The sequence below is a fragment of the Miniopterus schreibersii genome (genome assembly GCF_964146895.1).
Source record: "Miniopterus schreibersii genome assembly, chromosome: 13".
Taxonomy (NCBI): domain Eukaryota; kingdom Metazoa; phylum Chordata; class Mammalia; order Chiroptera; family Miniopteridae; genus Miniopterus; species Miniopterus schreibersii.
This window is the reverse complement of record NC_138113.1, coordinates 34252715-34271371: the sequence shown is the minus strand read 5'-3', so window position 1 is coordinate 34271371 and position 18657 is coordinate 34252715. Positions and strand designations below refer to the sequence as shown.

General features: G+C 35.3%; 1 protein-coding gene across 3 annotated transcripts in view; it reads left to right on the top strand.

Moving 5' to 3' along the window:
• The window catches only part of WDPCP (WD repeat containing planar cell polarity effector), a 271886-nt gene that overhangs the window by 172181 nt on the left and 81048 nt on the right, over positions 1-18657 (top strand). For all 3 annotated transcript variants that reach the window (XM_081157181.1, XM_081157180.1, XM_081157182.1), the window contains exon 12: positions 2239-2362. In XM_081157181.1, the coding sequence (XP_081013307.1) occupies positions 2239-2362 (124 nt within the window). The remainder of the gene's footprint in view (positions 1-2238; positions 2363-18657) is intronic.

Sequence of the window (18657 nt, the reverse complement as noted above, 5' to 3'; positions counted from 1 at the left end):
AGGTCTTTACTGCAGAGCTTGTTTCCCCCTACTGGTTTTTTTGCATGTTTATAGATGTTCTTATTCTATTTTATTTTGTTTCCAAAGTAAACAAGTTGCTTAGATAGAATTCCTTATATAACCTTCAGTTTAGTAATTTTAGAGAATAATCAATAAGAACGTGTTCCTTCAGGAAGTCTGCATCATGGGACTTGGCCCAACTCACAGGAGTCCCACAATAAATATTTATTTAATGTTACTTGAATGTGCTTTTTGGAGGTAGTCCAACCCATCTATGGGGATTCCAGTATTTCTACAATGAGAATATGCCTAGCACAGGGCTCTGCCCACAGTAGGTATTCAAATATTAGTTAAAAATAAAAAGAAGAGTATAACTTCAAAATTTTAGGTACTAGGTATTACTGTAAGATTTCTGCCTGCAGAGTTATTTCGAGTAATTATTTCTAAGTATTGGTACCTTCTCAAGATTGGGTATATAATGGGAAAAAAAAGAAGCAGAGCCCTTAAAGAAAACTTGTCATGATTTTCAAGAGATCCTAAATTTATAGTTGAAGAAATATGGAGAAGATAAAATATTTACTGTCACTCAGGACACTGAGAAATTACTCACACCTTGGTGAATTTGTATTGTAAGACTTCTGTGTTCTAAGAAAGATTATTAGGGAATTCACAAATGGGCATTATCAGATTTTTGCCTTAATAAAGTACATTTTCAGGAACCATATTGGAGAGATAGGGAAATAAAAAAACTTGTTTGATAGTAGGCTATTAAAATAAAATGCTTGCATGATGCTAGATTATCAGAATATGTACATTTTAAGTAGGTATATGCGTTTTCTCCTAAGTAATTGCAAAACACATTTCTAAAACATTCTGAATTCTTCTCTGTTGAGATTTATTCTATCTGAATCTAACAAATTTGACATGGTAATTTGTTTTCCTTTTATTAGTGGAACCCAGTGAGCTCTTTGTAGCCATGTTGTGGTTATCTTTGAGATCGTCATTTCTGTCTTAAACATCAAGCTGGGCTATCTAATGAATCTGTAACTGTGCTGGGAGTTACGAGTATTCCATGTAGGCTTGAACATTTCAGATGTACAAAACATGCTGTCAAGAAAACAAGCGATGGCAAGAGAATCTGGCTTGTTTTCACAATAGCATTGCTATATTCAATTTTAATCTAAATTGACTGCTGCTTTGAAAGAAAATACCCCTAAAGTTCATCTTACTTTACTGTCTAGATTTGAGATTAGAAAAGAAATTACTTATAGCTTAGCCAAGTCCATAGCAATTACTCTGATGAGGTATTTAATACTTTCAAAACCAAATATGCCTAAAACTAAAAGAGTTTTGCTAAATAAAGAATTGTTTATTCAACCAAGTGCTAGTAAGTAGCATAAGAATCAGTGGAGTCTTACTGTGAACTATAGTGTTCTCATATATACTCATACTCTCACCATTATGGTAATTATATAACTTCCAGGTATTTCTGGGAGGAAATACAACCCTATAGGCATATCTTGGTAAAACTGTGAAGTAGGCAAAATGTGCCTCTTTCTCCTAATTTTAGCACTCTGGTTTATCTAAACCTGCTCTCCAGCCCCTCTTTTCTAGGAGGGTGTCAGTTGACCCAGAGCAGATTAGCATGCCATCCCTCCCAGGGGTGTTAGCTTTCACACCTGGACAAAACCAACAACCTTATTGTTTAGGACAGGATTTAGGAAAGATATAGGCACTTTCACTGTTTCTTTAAAATTGTAATAGAGATATTACTACTATCTCTATTACAACAAGGCTTATTTTTATTTGTATTATTTTTTAAAACATTTCTAATATTTCAGCTCCCAATGTGGACAGGTTAGTTTTCTCCTTTCAACTAAGGAGAGTAAATGTTGAGCACAAAGTTGAGTTGATTTTACTGGAAATACTAGTTCGAACTGTGTTACTTTGATGAGTCACTGTTTTAATTACCCATTTGTGGTGAGAGGTTGATTCATTATGGATTTCTTCAGTTTTGACAGCTTTTTGTTGCTCAGAGTCATTGTCAGCTTTGCTTCAAGTGAAAGTTTATACACAGGTTTGTTTTTGTACCAGCTGTCATATTTTAATTTCATCTTTCCTGCAACAAGCTCACATTTCATCCAAGTTTGCAAAACCTGACTGACTGCAAACATGAGTATTCTGTTGTAATTGAAGGAGTTTCACTTGTTTTAGTGCTGCTATGTTTGAATTCCACAGCACAGCTTGAGGCAAGCCTTGGAACCTTCTATGCTCCAGCAAGACCACTCCTGGATACAACTATATTGGAATATAGAGACCAAATCAGCAAATACGCAAGGCGATTCTTCCACCACTTGCTCAGGTGAATGATACCTTTGGATTGATTAGTATTAAACTAATACCTATTGAAGGAGCCATCTTCTTTAATTAGAATATTCCATATTATGGCTACCTGTTTTCTAATAGTCCATACCCTAAGGCAGCAATTTTCAACCTTTTTCATCTCATGGCACACATAAACTAATTACTATAAGTCTGCAGCACACCAAAAAAATGTTTTTTTACCAATCTGACAAAAAAGTATAATTTTGATTCATTCACACCGGATGGCTATTATTGTGCTGGCTGTTGTCACTATTTTGACAACCTAAGGGAAAAGAGGTCAGTGCCCCTGACTAAATAGTCAGGTATTGCATTTTTTAAAAATTCTTGTGACACACTGGTTGAAAATCGCTGCCCTAGGAGAAAAACAAATCTTCTCTTGATATCCTTTATTTAATTCATTCTTGTTTTTCTTTTAACTAATATATTTAAATATTGTTTAGGGCTTTTACATCAAGAGCACACTTTCATATAACCTCCCCTTTCATGTGAAAGCAAAAAATACCAGGTGTATAAATCAATTTTAAAAATATTAGCTTAATTGTGCTCCTAGCACTAGAGAAATGTTTTAGTTTCATTGAAGCTAAACATATGAATGTGCTATAAAAAGCTCTGAGACAGTCATTGGTTTGCTTTACTTTCAAAATTACTGTGGACAGATTTGTCCATTGTCATATAATGTGGCAAGTTGCTAGCTATACTGTGCCTCTTTTTCTCTGCTTTAAATGGATATAATACATTTTTTTAACCTTAGATGTTATATGAAAAATTAGATAATGTCAATAAATGACAGAGAAAAGTAATCTAAAAGTTGAAAAATAAGTACATATAGCATATCCCGTATATATAAAGTTCAAAAAAACAGATGGATGAAAAATGAATGGCTCGACAGAGATAGATGATAGACAGGTAGATAGATATAGTTTAGAAATACATACAAATGTGTCAATACTATAAATAAAAGGAAGTGATTAGTACAAAATCTAGGATAATTTTATGTATAGTCTCTTTTTCTTAGAACAACCCTGTTAAGGGGATAGTATCAGTTAACAAATGAGTAAACTATATATAAAGTGGCACTTTGATCTATACGCAACAATGAAGCCTTTGGAAAACAGTCATTTTAGAAGCTGAGAAATGTTAATATATTGTATGAGTTATGATCTGTAATTGAATTTTTCCTTCTTATCTGTATGACTTTCACATATTCCAAGAGACTCTTCACCCTGAATAAAGCAGTCTTCTATATATGAACCTATGCCAAAAATACTGTGGCTGTTACATTTATTTGCATTGAGGGCTTTGTTCTTTGCTCTATTATTTTGTTTTCCCTGTTCCTAGGGAAAATTAATGAATTCACTTCCTGCCTGAAAAACACAAAAGATTACACATGAATGGAACAGGCGTCTTGGAGGCGTCTTGGTGGCCTCACTGTGTCTCTGTGACTTTGTGCACTGATTTGGTTGAGCATAAGCATTACATTTCATAACATGATAATGTCATTATTCTAGGCTGCCGGCCCTAGAATGCTCATAGCCTACTAATACTCACCTATGCTACTAATGTGCAGTGGTTTTGTTCATTGATTTTCCTCAAAAGCAGCATTCTAATTATTTTTTGAATGTGCTTTGATGAGGTGACTATATTGTTGTTATTATTATTAGACTCTAGCTTTTCTGTTGGTTCCATCTGGAATTGAACTTTTTCCCCTGGGGTATACTAGGTTTTTCATGCCTCCTTTTATGCATGCTTTGCTGCTATTTCAGTTATAATGAGTGTTTATTAGTTCTTTTTGACACTAAGCTGTATGCGGCAGTATGAAAAAATAAAAGTAAGTTTAGAGGAAATTAAATGAGATAGCTTAAAAGTTGGAACCATTCTTTTGTTTAATCTTCTGCCAAGAAGTTTTCCTGCTTAAGGGAAGAGAATCAGGCCAAATAAATACTTTTTTTGTATTTGTGAAGTGCTAAAATTGCATTACTCTCTGTACTTTGGCTAGCCAGTATTTTGGCTAGCCAGTATTTTAATACTCTAAAAAAAAGTTATTACATAATGGACTAAGTCCTAAACAGTAAACACCATTATATGGAATTTTAAATTGAAGATGAAGAAAAGGAGTGCCGTGCAGGGTAGGGATGTGCCCGAGATCACTCACTGGTAAAGCCGATGACTCAGATTGCCTGAGTCCAGATTCGGCTCTTTTGATTAAGAAGAATAAAATAGACTGATTTGAATTTCATGCAGCAACAGAAAGGGTGATTACAATGTGAATTTGTGATAATAGACAACTATACTGTGTGAGTTACTAAAATAAAATTTTATGGATACAATTTTGTTTGTATGTTGACAGTTAGAGGGAATCCATGGATATCCCTTTCCTGGAGGCCTGGAGGCAGGGCTGAAAGTTCCAACCCTATAATCATGTGGTTGGTTCTTTGGACAATCAGCCCCATCTATAGGGGTTTTCAGAAAATCACCTCACTAATATAAACTCAGGTGTGGTTGAAAGGAGCTTGTTATGAATAACAAAAGACTTTACTTTCACCTTTTTGGCTCTTGTGCGTGTTCTGTGCTCTTGAGTCAGCTCCGACTCCTGGCAACCCTGTGAGTGATGCCCACTGTGTTCTGTCCTTAACAGCTCTGCTCAACTCCTGTAGATTCATGCCTATGGCTTCTTTTATGGAGTTACTCCATCTCCTGTTTGGTCTTCCTCTTTTCCAGCTGCTTTCTATTTTTCTCAGCATTATTGTCTTTTCCAAAGAACCCTGCCTTCTCATGATGTACCTAAAGAAAGACAACTTCAGTTCTGTCACTTTCATCTCCAGCAGTGTGTCAGGTGTAATTTGCTGTAGGATCTACTTTTTCCACTTTCTGGTGGTCCAGGGTATCCGTAGAGCTCTCCTCCAATCCTATATTTCAAATGAATCAATTTTTTTCCTATCAGGTTTCATCACTGTCCAAGTTTTTCATCTGTACGTAGTAATTGGGAATAGAAGAGTGTGGGTGATCTTAGCCTTTGTCTTTAATGACACAGCTTTGCTCTTGGTGATCTTTCCTAATTCTTCCATTGCTGCCCTTGTCTCAGCCTTCTCTTGATTTCTTGGCTGCTGTATCCATTTAAATTGGTGACTGGACCAATGTAAGCAAAATCTTGAATAATATCAGTGCCTTCATTGTATGTTAATAGTTGTATGTCTCTTCTGTACTCAGGATTTTTGTCGTCTTGATCTTCATATGCAGTCCTGCTTTGGCACTTTTTTTTTTTCCAGTTTCATCAGAAGTAATTTCAAATCATTGCTACTTTCTGCCAGTAAGATGATGTTATCTGCATATCTTAAGTTATTGATATTTCACCAGTTTTCACTCCTCCTTCCTCTGAATCTGGTCCAGTTTTTTTAATATGTTTTGTGTACACACTAAACAAACAGGGAGATAAAATACACCCTTGTCTGACACCTTTGCCTATAGGAAACCATTCAGTCTCTCCATGTTCTGTCCTCACAGCGGATTCCTGTCCACATTCTAGGTTACACATCACAATAATCAAGTGTTGAGGCTCACCCTTTTCTTTCAGAGCAGTCGCTAGCTTTGCATGATCTACACATTCGAAGGCTTTACTGTAATCTATAAAAATAGACTAACCTTTTTCTGATATTCTTTGGAGTAGTCCAGTATCCAGCAAATGTTCACAATTAGGTCTCCAGTGCCTCTTCCTTTTTGAATCTCAGATTTCTTGCTTCATGTAAGGTAGAAGCCTTTGTTGCATCACCTTGAGCATCACTTTACTTGCATGGGACATTAGAACAGTGGTCCTGTAGTTACTGCACTCCTTGGCATCTCCTTCTTGAAAACTGGGATGTATGTTGAACCTTTCCAATCTGTAGGCCATTGTTTTGTTTTCCACATTCCATATTTATTGACATATTTGGTTAGGATTTTGACAGATTCAGTGCCTGTGGCTTGAAATAATTCTGTCTGTATCCCATCAACCCCTGGTGATTTATTTCTTCCCAATACTTTCAGGGCAGCTGTCACTTTGCTCTTTATTTTTAATTTTTTAAATTTTATTATTGTTTAAAATAATACAGATGTCCCTTTTTCTCCCCAATGACCCATTCCACCCCGTTCCTTCCCCCTCCCCAGTCCCTCTCCCCACCATTGTCCGTGTCCTTGGGTTGTGCATATATGCACATAAATTCTTTAGTTACTCTCTCCCCCTCCACCCACGCGCCCTCCTCCATCCCTCTGACATTCATCAGTCTCATCTCTGCTTCCATGTCATTGAATCTATTCTGTTCATCAGTTTATTAAGTTCTTTAGATTCCACGTATAAGCGAGATCATGTGATATTTGTCTTTTGCTGCCTGGCTTATTTCACTTAGTATAATATTCTCCAGGACCATCCATACCGTCCCAAAGGGTACAAGATCCTTCTTCTTTACAGCTGCGTAGTATTCCATGGTGTGGATGTCCCACAGCTTTTTTATCCACTCATCTGCTGATGGGCACTTGGGCTGTTTCCAGATCTTAGCTATTGTAAACTGTGCTGCTATGAACATCGGGGTACATATATCCTTTCTGATGAATGTTTCAGGATTCTTAGGATACATTCCTAGGAGTGGAATCACTGGGTCAAACGGAAGCTCCATTTTTAATTTTTTGAGGAACCGCCATACTGTTTTCCATAGTGGCTGCCCCAGTCTGCATTCCCCCCAGCAGTGCACCAGGTTCCCCTTTCTCCACACCCTCACCAGCACATGTTGTTTGTTGATTTGTTGATGGCAGCCATTCTGATAGGTGTGAACTTTAGAATTACAGGTTCTTTCTTACAGGAATCTTCTGCAAAGATATATGTCATCCTTTTGTCTCTTCTGTATAGATTTTTGGTATACTGTTTCCACCTCTTTATTTTTTTTCTGGTCACATAATGTGCTTCCCTGTTGGTGATTCAGCATTCCCAGTCTAGGTTTGAATTTCCCTTTTATTTCTTGAATTTTTCTGGTAGAGATCTCTTCTTTTATCTTTTTTGTTCTCTTCTATCTCCTTACAATACATTGACTGTTGTAATAGTTCTCTTTAACTCTATATGATAGTCATTGAAAAACTTGATTCAGGATTCTAACCCCACTTTTGTCCCCTTTTGCTTTTGCCTCTCACTTCTTGTCTCTGACAATTTTCAATTTTTCTCCTGCCAACCCTCTTGGTTTTTTTTTCCTTTTTAATTCCAGCATTGTCTGTTCACATTCTTTCTTAATAATATTTCTAGTGTCAGTCTGCAGTTCTTCTGGGTCTTAGTCACTTAAGTTTAACAGTGCAGATCTGTTTTTTATGGAACTTTAAATCCTTCAGGAATGTTATTTACATTATATTGTGGCACTATGGTTCTTTCATTGCTCTTCTTCAGCTTTACCCCAATGTTTTATATTAACGGTTTGTGATCAGTACCGGTCTGCTCCCGGTCTTGTTCTGGCAGAGAGAATACAGCTTCTTCATCGCCTGCTTCCAATTACATAGTCTATTTTATTGTACTGGCCATTTGGTGATGTCCATTTGCTTTATCACCTAGGAAATTCCAAGGGTTTTAGGAGCTCTGTGCCAGGAACAAGACAAAGATATATTTCTTATTATAAATCACAGTATCATAGAAGGCAGTGTAGCTTTGCCTGTATTAAGTTCACAAGGTGACTTCACTTCTCCGCCTCCATGAAATTGAATAGTGCTCCAGAACTACTGAATAGGGAGGTGTGAACAGGTAGGAGCTTTTATTATAAACAAGTAGAAACTATCATAGGCGCTCCTAGGTATTGAAAAAACATTTCAAATCAATGTGCCAAATATGAAGCTTCTTTTACTAACATGGAAATATAAAGGATTGATAATTTCTTTTACTTATTTCCCCTCTTAAGACTTGTTTTATGATTCAAATGGTATTATGTGATTGTGGCACAGAGAGTCATGCTTTTTAAATGGTTATTTATAAAAAAAGAAGCAAAATGTTGGGAAAGGAAGTTTTATAACCTACAATAAAAATACTCTGGTTATGAAATATTTGTGAGGAAGTGTTTTGATGTCTGCGTTTTCCTTTGCAGTGCAATAAGAAAGTAGATGAATTGATGAATAGAGAGAGAGATTGATAGATAAGTGATAAAACAATATTGTAAAGTGACAGTGATTGAATCTATGTGGTAAATATATATCCATTCAACTTTCTTGAACGTTTGAAAATTTTTATAGGAATTTGGAAGGAAATATGTATTATGTTCAGTCAATATTTTACACTTAGAATCTGAGGGGGAAAGGGTAGTCTTTTGGAAATGACTCTTAGCTTATGCAAAATACATATGACAGGCATAAAACCTTCATTTTGTAACTAAAAATGGTATTAACCAGTTTGATTTCTAAATGGCTTTTTCAGTTATACTTTTCACTAATGGATCACTCACAGTAAATAAAACAATTGTATGAAATGAATTCAAAGAATATGAATACTAAAACAATTACCTAAGAATATTTAGGGAGTAAGACAGAGTAACTTCCTGGTTAGATCATCTAAAAATGCTAGATAATATATTTAAAATACTTGTTTAAAGCATGGTTGACCTGGCAGAAAACTAAGGGTAACACTCAAAGATTGAAATGACAAGGATGTTTGATTCCATAAGAGTAAGCAAATTCAAAGTTTGCCTTGAAGGCATCTGCTGGCAGTGAGGTGTTTGGTTTACAAAGGCTGTGTACTCAGAGAGTCAGATAAAGCTTTGGGCTTAAGTAGACTGGGAGATTGAATTAGAGATTCCCCACATCAGCCCACGGCCCTTTAAGGGCAGTGCCTTCCCTGAGGAAGGACAGTATGAGATGCAAGAAGGAATGGAGGGCAAAAATTATTGGTAAATTTGTGGGAACTGATTATATAACACATAAACACCAATGTCTAATTCATGGGGTTAAACATTAAGACAAAATCCTGGACAATAACTACATACATCAGAAAAGGAATGAAGTTCAAGCATTCTAAGGTCCCAGTACTTTTCAAGAGTACAGGCTATTTGTATTATGTGAGTAGCTATTTAATGTGCCAGGTAAAGCTAAAGGCGTTATAAAATGATCACATTTAATCCTCAGATCCTAGTATGTAAGCATATATTATCCCCATTTCATGGCGGAGGGATACTTAGATTAAGTAACTTGCCCAATAATTATGTACAATTTGTGGCAGACCAGAATTTTAACTTGAGTTCATCTGACCTCAGAGTCCATGCCATCATACTGAGAACTGAACCATGTAAAAAGACAAAGGATCTCCTCGTTTCTAGAGGTATTTGATAAAGAGGAGATGTATACTGGTGGGGGGAGCAGTACAGTATAGAGGGTAACAGCTAGGAATTTTGAATATGGGCACATTCTTTTTTTTCTTTCTTTTTTAAAAAATTTTATTATTGTTTAAAATATTACAGATGTCCCTTTTTCTCCCCAAAATATGGGCACATTCTTAATGTTCCTTAGCTTTAGTTTTTCTTGATTTGTAAATAAGGACAGTCATTATACCTACCATATTGGAATGTTGTGAGAATTAATAATCCCTGTAAGAAAAGCTTATGATAGAATCTGGCACATAATAAGGGCATGCTATTATCGATATAGTGTTATAGAGATTTAATAATTAGATGAAGGTGAACTAAATTATCTTTTAGAACTTTATCCTCAACCTGTTTTTCATTATTGCCTCCCAAAAAAGAACAACAACATTTAAATTAAGTGACTTTAATTTCTTCCTAACAAGTTCAATTAAATACTAAAGAATAAGATTTGTCCAGTTGGGTGGAGTTTTGGAGGCTCACAGATTATTGTAATAGCTAAGATTTTTTCCAGTCCCTAAGAACAAAATTTTTGTCCCCCAGAAGGTGATATTTCGCCCATTGAGATTGCATGTTTTAGAAGGAAATGCCTCCTTTTAAAATTAAACAAAACTCGAAACTGTCAAATGTGTAGGAGAGGCATCGTCAGTTTGAAGGGAGGAAATGAGACTGGGTGAGATTTCCTCATACTTTTAAGGTTTCTTTCTACCCTGAGATTTTATGATCCTATGTTTCTGAGGATCCTTTGAGTAGAAAAAGAAAATCTCTGTTCCCTAAAGAAACCTTTATCTATTTGACAGTTTCCAAGTTTTCCAAGTTCTAAGTGAACATTATGGTATATCAGTATAAATCCTGAAGAATGGCACTCAGATAGTTTGGTGTAGGTTCAAATAACATTTATGTTTATCTGACACATTTAATAATATTTATAATCATAATCTATATAATAGCCAGACTGTTACATGTATCCATTTCTTTTTTTGACTGAGTAGTATTCCATGGTGTGGATCTACCATGGTTTGTTTTACCATTCCATTAAAGGACATCTGGGTTATTTTCAGTTTTTTGGCTATTATGAATAATACTGCTATAAACATTCATGTACAAGTTTTTATGTGAATGTAAATTTTCATTTCTCTGAGATAAATGCCCAGGAGTGTACTTGCTTGGTTGTATGGTAGTTGTGGGTTTCGTTTAAGAAAATGCCCAACTGTTTTCCATAGTGGCTGTATTTGATGTTCCCACCAGCAATGAATGAATGATCCAGTTTCTCCACATTCTTTCTAGCATTTGATGTTGCCACTCTTCTCTTTGTAGAAGAAAGATAGATTAGGCTGGTGCTTGGGGAGGTCATCTACTACCAACATAAAACCAAGCAGGAAGAGTTTTCTACCCTACATTGTGACACATGTGCATAGTGTAGTGTGAACTAGACTCAGGAGGCTGTAGTTTCAGAACGCTTCTTTATTTTTGCTCTCTACAGAATCTTCTCCAAATTTTTCTTTAATTTTTTTTTTTAAAACAGTCATTCACTCAACAAATATTTATTTACTACATGACACTCACTAAGCCAAGAGTGCAGAATAGAGCTCAAACCTCTATGTTGTTGTATCTGCTGAATATAATTTAGGGTCAGTGGTCAGTGATCAGTTCCGGGATATTCCAATTTATACATTTATTATCTCACTACTATTTTGGCCACAATATTACTTGTTTAGTCTTGATTATATAATCTACTGTGTAAATCTTTCTGACATATTCTCACCTAGTCTTTCCCCATCTTTTCACTTTTATATAGTTTATTTCCTTTTCAGTGACTTATCTGTAGTTACTCAAGAGCTTTAATCTTTTCTGACTATATGTCTAGGTATGATTAAGGTCACTATGAATTCTGACCTGTTTTTTCTTAGTGCTAGATATATTCCTTTCCTTTTCTTCATCTTCCCCTGCCATGAGCACATACTACTGGGATCTGCAAGAGAAATGGAAGAGGGACATAAATTTAACTAATTTACTAAGTTCATGTTCTCATAGTTCAAATTGTCAAGATATCACCTCCGGACTGTTGACATTTATCATTAGAATGTAGTTCATTCTTTTTTTTAAATTAATTTTTAAATTAAATTTATTGGAGTGACATTGGTTAATACGATCATATAACCAATGATCAGGTGTGGATTTCTAAGTTGCAAGATCTGTATATTGCACTGTGTGTCCACCACCCAAAGTCAAGTCTACTCCCATCACCATATATTTGGCCCCCTTAACTCCCCACCCCCTTCCCTCTGGCAACTACCACACTGCTGTTTGTGTCCACGAGTTTCAGTTTTATATCCCAGTTTTATATGAGGAAAATCATATGGTTCTTAGCTTTTTCTGACTGACTTATTTCACTTAGCATAATATTCATGTAGTTCATTCTTAATCAGAGCTATGACATTTGGTTCCCTGAGCTGACTGTGTGTAGTCATCCTGATAGATTCTCTCAGTAAAACATGGCTTTCCTGTTAAGTTTAAATGATCACTACAGTGAAAGACCTACTGGTGGAATGGAAGAGAAGCTACAGAGAATTACTGAAATAAAGGATGGGATTTGGCAGACTGGGACTTGAGCACAAGAAGTGTGAAACAACAGGTGCCTGGGTTGTTATCAGCATTTTTAATTAACATCTGTTTTTAGCCCAAAGCACTTTGCTGAGACTGCTCTATGGTGCCTGTGTTCAGAGATAAACACGGACTATTGAGAAGCAGCTAAATAATAAGAGGTTAGTAAAACAGAAAGGTTTTCCATGAGAGGAAGGAGTAATGGAGGTTCACTCACTAGATAGAGATGTCTAAGGGGACCAACCCCCTGTTAAAACTGTTATGTTTTTAAACCCTTTATTTTGATACTTAATATGGAAGTGAAAGGTATGAAAAGACACAATCCATAATAATAAAAGTGTTCACCTCTGCTTATACTTGGGCTTGGGACTTGGAGGTGGTTTTGAAGGGATTTTTGCTTTATCTGCATTGTTGAATTTTGAAAAGAAGATATTTGTGTATTAAGTTCATAATTAAAAGAATAAAAACAAATGTTTGGCATAGGTATTTTGGCAATTGAAGTTTTCTTGTTGGCAAAAATGGAAAGAATTTAGAAAATAAAAGATGGGAGTTAATAAGGGTTTGAGCAAGGGAGTAAAAGTAGTTTTCTTGATTATCTTTTGTTGGACAGAAAAATGTTTACTTATGTCATCTAACAGCTGCAACTCGAACCATAAGATAGCAAGTGCTTAAAATGTCTCCAGATAACCAATTCCTAACTCTGAAGTTACACCAAGACAGACTTCTATTATTTGGCCTTTAGTCTAATGCAAAGCTAACGTTTGGTTTGGTTTGCATTGTTTGGGGAAAAATGTTTGAATGGATACCACTTTTTTACATATATATAAAGCTGCCAATCTGACTCTACAAAGAAATGTTATTCTATAACGTACAATTTTCAAAATCATGAAATTTACCTATCAGGCATTTTGATTGGTTGGTTGGGGCTATTACAAATAAAGCTTCTGTGAACATTCATGTGCAGGTTTTCATGTAGGTATGAGTATTCCCTTCACTCTGATAAATGCCCAGGAGTGTGCTTGCCAAGTCATAGGCTAGGTGCTGTGAGTTTAATTCTATAGGAAGCCGCCATACTGTTTTTATAGTGGCTGTGTCATTTTGCATTCCCATCAGCAATGTATGAAAGATCGTTTCTTCTCATTCTTACCAGCATTGTCACTATTTTTAATTTTAGCTCTTATAATAGATGTGTATTGATATTTCATTGTGGTTTTCATTTGCATTTCCTGATAGCCAATGAATGATGTTGAGGATCTTTTCATGTGTTTATTTTCCATCTGTTTGCTCTGGTGAAATATCTCTTCATGTCCTTTGTCTATTTTCTAATTAGATTGTTTGGAAATATACTTTTTTAAAGTTTGTGGATGTGCTTTGGAAATGCAAGTTTGTGTTTTGTAAGCATGAGAGAAATACATAATGCAAAACCATTTGAGGACACTGTTGATGTTTAAATGTAGATGCAGGAGCCAGAATGATATGCTCAGATTATGCTAAGATTCAAACCTTGTGGATATGGTATTGAGATATAAATGTAAAACAAAGGAGGGAGAGGATATTTTTTCCGTTGCTTTTCAGAGAGAGTGGAAGGGGGGAAGAGAGAGAGAGAAACATCGATGTGAAAGAGACACATTGATTGGATGCCTCCTGAACTCATGGGGCTGGGGAGCAAGCCTGCAACCACATAAACTGGCTAGAACTCAGGCCTCTTTCATAAGGGCATTAATCCCATTCACAAGTCTCTGCTCTCATGACTAATAACTTTCCAAAGGCTCCACCGAATACTGTCGTGTTAGGAATTAGGTTTTAAACATATGAATGGGGGAGGGGGAATAAGCATTCAAACCATAGCAGAGGTCATGTGCTCAACAGCGTGCTATCCACTGCAGGAGATGCTGGTTCCAAGCTCCTTTCCTCTTTGCTTTTGAGCCCAGGTTAAATCAGAACATTAAATGGTGTTCTACCTTCCAGCTGTTGTATTTTCAAGTATACCTTTCTATGATTCTTCGAATATATTCATTCCATGATATAATTAAACATCTGCTCAGTTTGTATATTGTTTTACTACTGAGTTATAATACTTTTCAAGAGGTATCAGCAGTAAACATTGAAAACAGCTTCATATTAATTTCTGAAGCATATTTATTTCCATATATTAACTTATCACTGTAATCCCATAAAATTAAATAGAAATTATATTGTTTTTATAAGAAATGGGAAGTACAGGAAGTGTTAAATATTTAACACTGTTCCAACATCTTTTTAAACTAAAGATATTTAGCATTTTCCTTTGTTTCAAAACAGTTTTTATTATTTAACCAAATTTTGGTCTTGGAACAGGAAAGAGAGGAAAGGTCTAAAAAAGTATGTAGATTGGCTATTTGAATTTGTGTAAGTGAACAGCATCATAGAAGCTTATAACTTTCTTTATTGTGTCTCAAAAATGCCTGTGAATTGCCAGGAGACTTCTAAAGCCTTACATAGATCCCTACATGAAGCAAGAGTCCAATTTAGGGCCAAAATGAAGCAGACAGGCAGAACTTCAGCCATTCCACCACAGCCCTTCCTCCTCAACATCCCCTGTACTGTGCTCTGCAAAGAGCGAGCCTTAGACCTCAGAGCAGCTACTCCCAGTGTGAGCCTTAAACCCATAACTACCAAGAACCGATGAGAGTGGGCGGCTCAGATACAGCTGTTAGATAAGGAGCGTGAGCAGAAGAGAAGTCAAGGGAAGGGAACCCTCTACCTTTAAATCCTCCCATCTCAGCCTTTTGAAAAAGAATGGCTGGGATCTAGCCTATTCCCTAAATGTCACCTGGAAGAGCCTACAACTCAAAAATAATGACCCCTCTTGTTTAACAGAGAGACGCCCCTCTGTGAGTGAGCAACCCCAAGGCACACAGGTGGTCTACTCAGTCACAGTTTTTACGAGCCTCCCTCTTTCCAAATGTACTTTTTCCTTTCAAAGGATGAAAGTAAGACTGTTTATTCCTAAGCCAAATGACTTCAAATGTGTCCTTTTAATGTATGTTTATATACCTTTTATATGGGGGATAAACGGAGAGAATCAACTTCAAGTTTTCTTTCCAGAGGCTTCCAACTACCATTCAGTATTTATTGATTAATGAAAATGCTAATAAAATTTTCACTTATGAAACCAAAACAAAAAAATTAAACAAAAAACAAAAAAGAAACCTTTTATTTTTACATATCTTATTTTGTACTATAATAATAAACAGAAATGGTCTTTAAAAATAGTCTATATAGAGAGAAAAAGATATGGGTAGGAAATAGTTATATCAAGGGGTTAATTTGGCACAATATAAAGTAAAAGGAAATTTTAGCTGGGTTTCAAATTAACTAAAGTAAAATTATAGGAAAATAAAATTTTAGTACTGTATGACTTAAAAATAATATATACATTTAAGCTAGGATTTAAATGATTTTACTTTTGAAATTTATGTCCTATATAAAAACCATCAATTATACTTTTAGTAAAGCACCAGGGACTTCTAACAAACTCATGGTTCCAGAATAAATCAGGAACTTTGAGTTAGATTGTTACCCCTATCCATACTTCACAGACAAATTTAACATGAACACCAATGCATATAAATTCGTAACAGTGTTATTAATCCCAAGTGTCATTCCTACACTCAACATACAGGCATAGAGACCTCTCCTACTTATTCAGCAGAAGAAACTAGAGATAAACTAAGCTGAAGTTTCCATGAAGTGACTCTGAGAAACATTTCTCAATACTTTTTATATTCATCTTCCTCTCTCAGCATGTTTTACAGGGCTACTATTATACTGGTATTGCATCAACGCAGCTGTTATGGAAAGTTGATGTTCTTAGAAGAGAATTTGTTGACACACTTGTTCTCAAAATACCTAACTGAACAATTCTCTAGAGTATCCCCCTTGTTTAAGCAGTACTGTTGAAACTCTCCTTTGTTAGGCCCTATCTTTTCATTTATATTCTTCTTATTTTTAATCCTCACCCAAGGATATGTTTACTGATTTTAGAGAGAGGAAGAGAGAGAGAGAGAAACATAGATGTGAGAGAAAAACATCGATTGGTTCCCTCCTATATGCGCCCTACCCAGGAATTAAAGCTGAAACCTAGGTATGTGCCCTGACCAGAAATCACACACACAACCTTTTGCCGAACAGGACAATGCTCCAACCAACTGAGCCACCCAGCCAGGGATATATTCTTATTTTTTAAATATACTCACTGCTATTAACTTGGAGGTTTGTATTTTAATTTATTTTGGATTGATATACTAACATAGAATTATTCTTCAACCTAGTATTTTTTAATATAATCTCAGTAGTTATATCAAAACATACTGTTATCAATATCCAGATGAGAGCAATGAATGACTTCTACCATTATGTTTATGGTGATAGTCTGTTACAAGTTACTCATCACAGCTGACAGAAGGTCTCAGAAATATCTTTAATGGGTATTATACCACCAACAATCTGATTGATTACTTCATGCCATCCCGATAATCAACAGAAACTATGGATCGCCCCTTATTCAGTATTGAGGAGGATGCACTAGTTATGAAAGCTCCCTGATGTCTTAATTTACAGTCCTAGTATAGCACCTATAGCCTGCGGTTTTAGTCATTGGTGGAGATAGCATGAAATAATTTTTGAAAAGCTAAAGCTTTGGAGTCGAACAGAACTAAGTTTGAATCCTAGCTTCATAATTTATTAGATGTGTAACTTTGGACATGTTACTTAAACTCTTATTTTGATTTTATAGAAGAGGAGTTTACCAACCTTAAACATCATTGTCAAAATTATAAATAATAAATAAGAAGTAACTAGCATGTATTAAGTACTTAATAAGTGATAGTTATCATTTATGGCTGTCTCTCCTACTAGATTGTGAGTTGCTCCAGATCAAGGACTAATGTCATTAGTTTTTCTAACCCTATGAGTCCTAACACAGAGCCTCAAGCATTAGAAGTATTTTGTAAGTACCCTATAAAAGTAAATGTACTTGTAGTTGACAGTGTCTCTGGTGATAACTTTTGAATGATATTAATTTTAAAATTTGTAGGGTTCAAAGTGGTGGAATTTCAGGTTCCTAAAATGCTGTAGCAGCCAAAGAGGAAACTGGCTCATCTCTTCTCTGATATGGAGCCAAACAGGGAAACAATTTGATCGTTCCTTTTTAATGAAGGCAACATGGCATATCTAATCTTGAATTCAGAAAACCCGAGAACCAGAGACCTGATCTGAAGAAGAAGGACCTAAAGCCTACAGCACATAGTTCATTCTTTTCTAGAGAGTGCAAGTTTTAAAGCGAGGTTGCCCTGGTTCCATGATATTGCTAATCCCTTCTGAGTTATATGATATTGCTAATTAATATTTTCTGATCTTAAAAAATATCAAAACTGTGTGTGCATATTTATCTACCTGCATATTAACCAAATCCTTTTTTTTTAAAAGCCATTGCTTCTCAGATTTTTTTCTGAGGTCATTTTCCTTTTTCCTGAGATATATCCCCTAGTGGTCCCATTATTGAAGATCTGTCGAATGTGCTCAGTTTTTGTATATCTGACAGGGTCTTTATTTTGCTTTCGTTGTTGAAAGAGAATTCCACTGTTACATCATAGAAGACTGATGCTTATTTTCTCTCCATAATTTGAAGAAATTTTCCTACTGTCTTCTACCTTCCATTGTTGCCATTAAGAGGTCTGGTGTCAGTCTATTTGAAGTTCCTGTGTGGATGACCTGTCTTCGCTCTGGCAATTTTTAAGATCTCTTTATTTTTGGAGTTCTGCATTTCCATTACAAACGTATAATTATATATTCCTTTCAATTTATCCTGCTTGATATACATTGTTCCTCTTGTGTTTATTGATACATATCATCTCAGCCATTAACTTAATCTCCTGAGTAGACATGTTAAACCTTTTCATCTTCTCTGTCTTGCTTAATTAACCTCTTTATATTTGTTATCTCTTGTCTCTGTGCAACATTGTAATTCCTTATTTGTGCAGCTTTTAGTTAGCAAATTCTCTCAACTGTGCCAAGTTATTTAACTTAAATAATATTTTCATTCCTAAAGTTTTATTTTATTCTTTAAAAGAACTACCTGGTAATTTTTTTATTGTATCTTGTGTGTTTGTTTTAAATATAAATATACAGAGTTATTTTATATTCTAACTTTAATAATACAATTATCTGAAATCCATGGCAATGTAAATCTATTTTCTAATTTTCCATTATAGTAGCTTGTTTCCTTGTGTATTTAGTGATCTTTGTGAACTCATATTTGTTTTATTTTTATTTATAG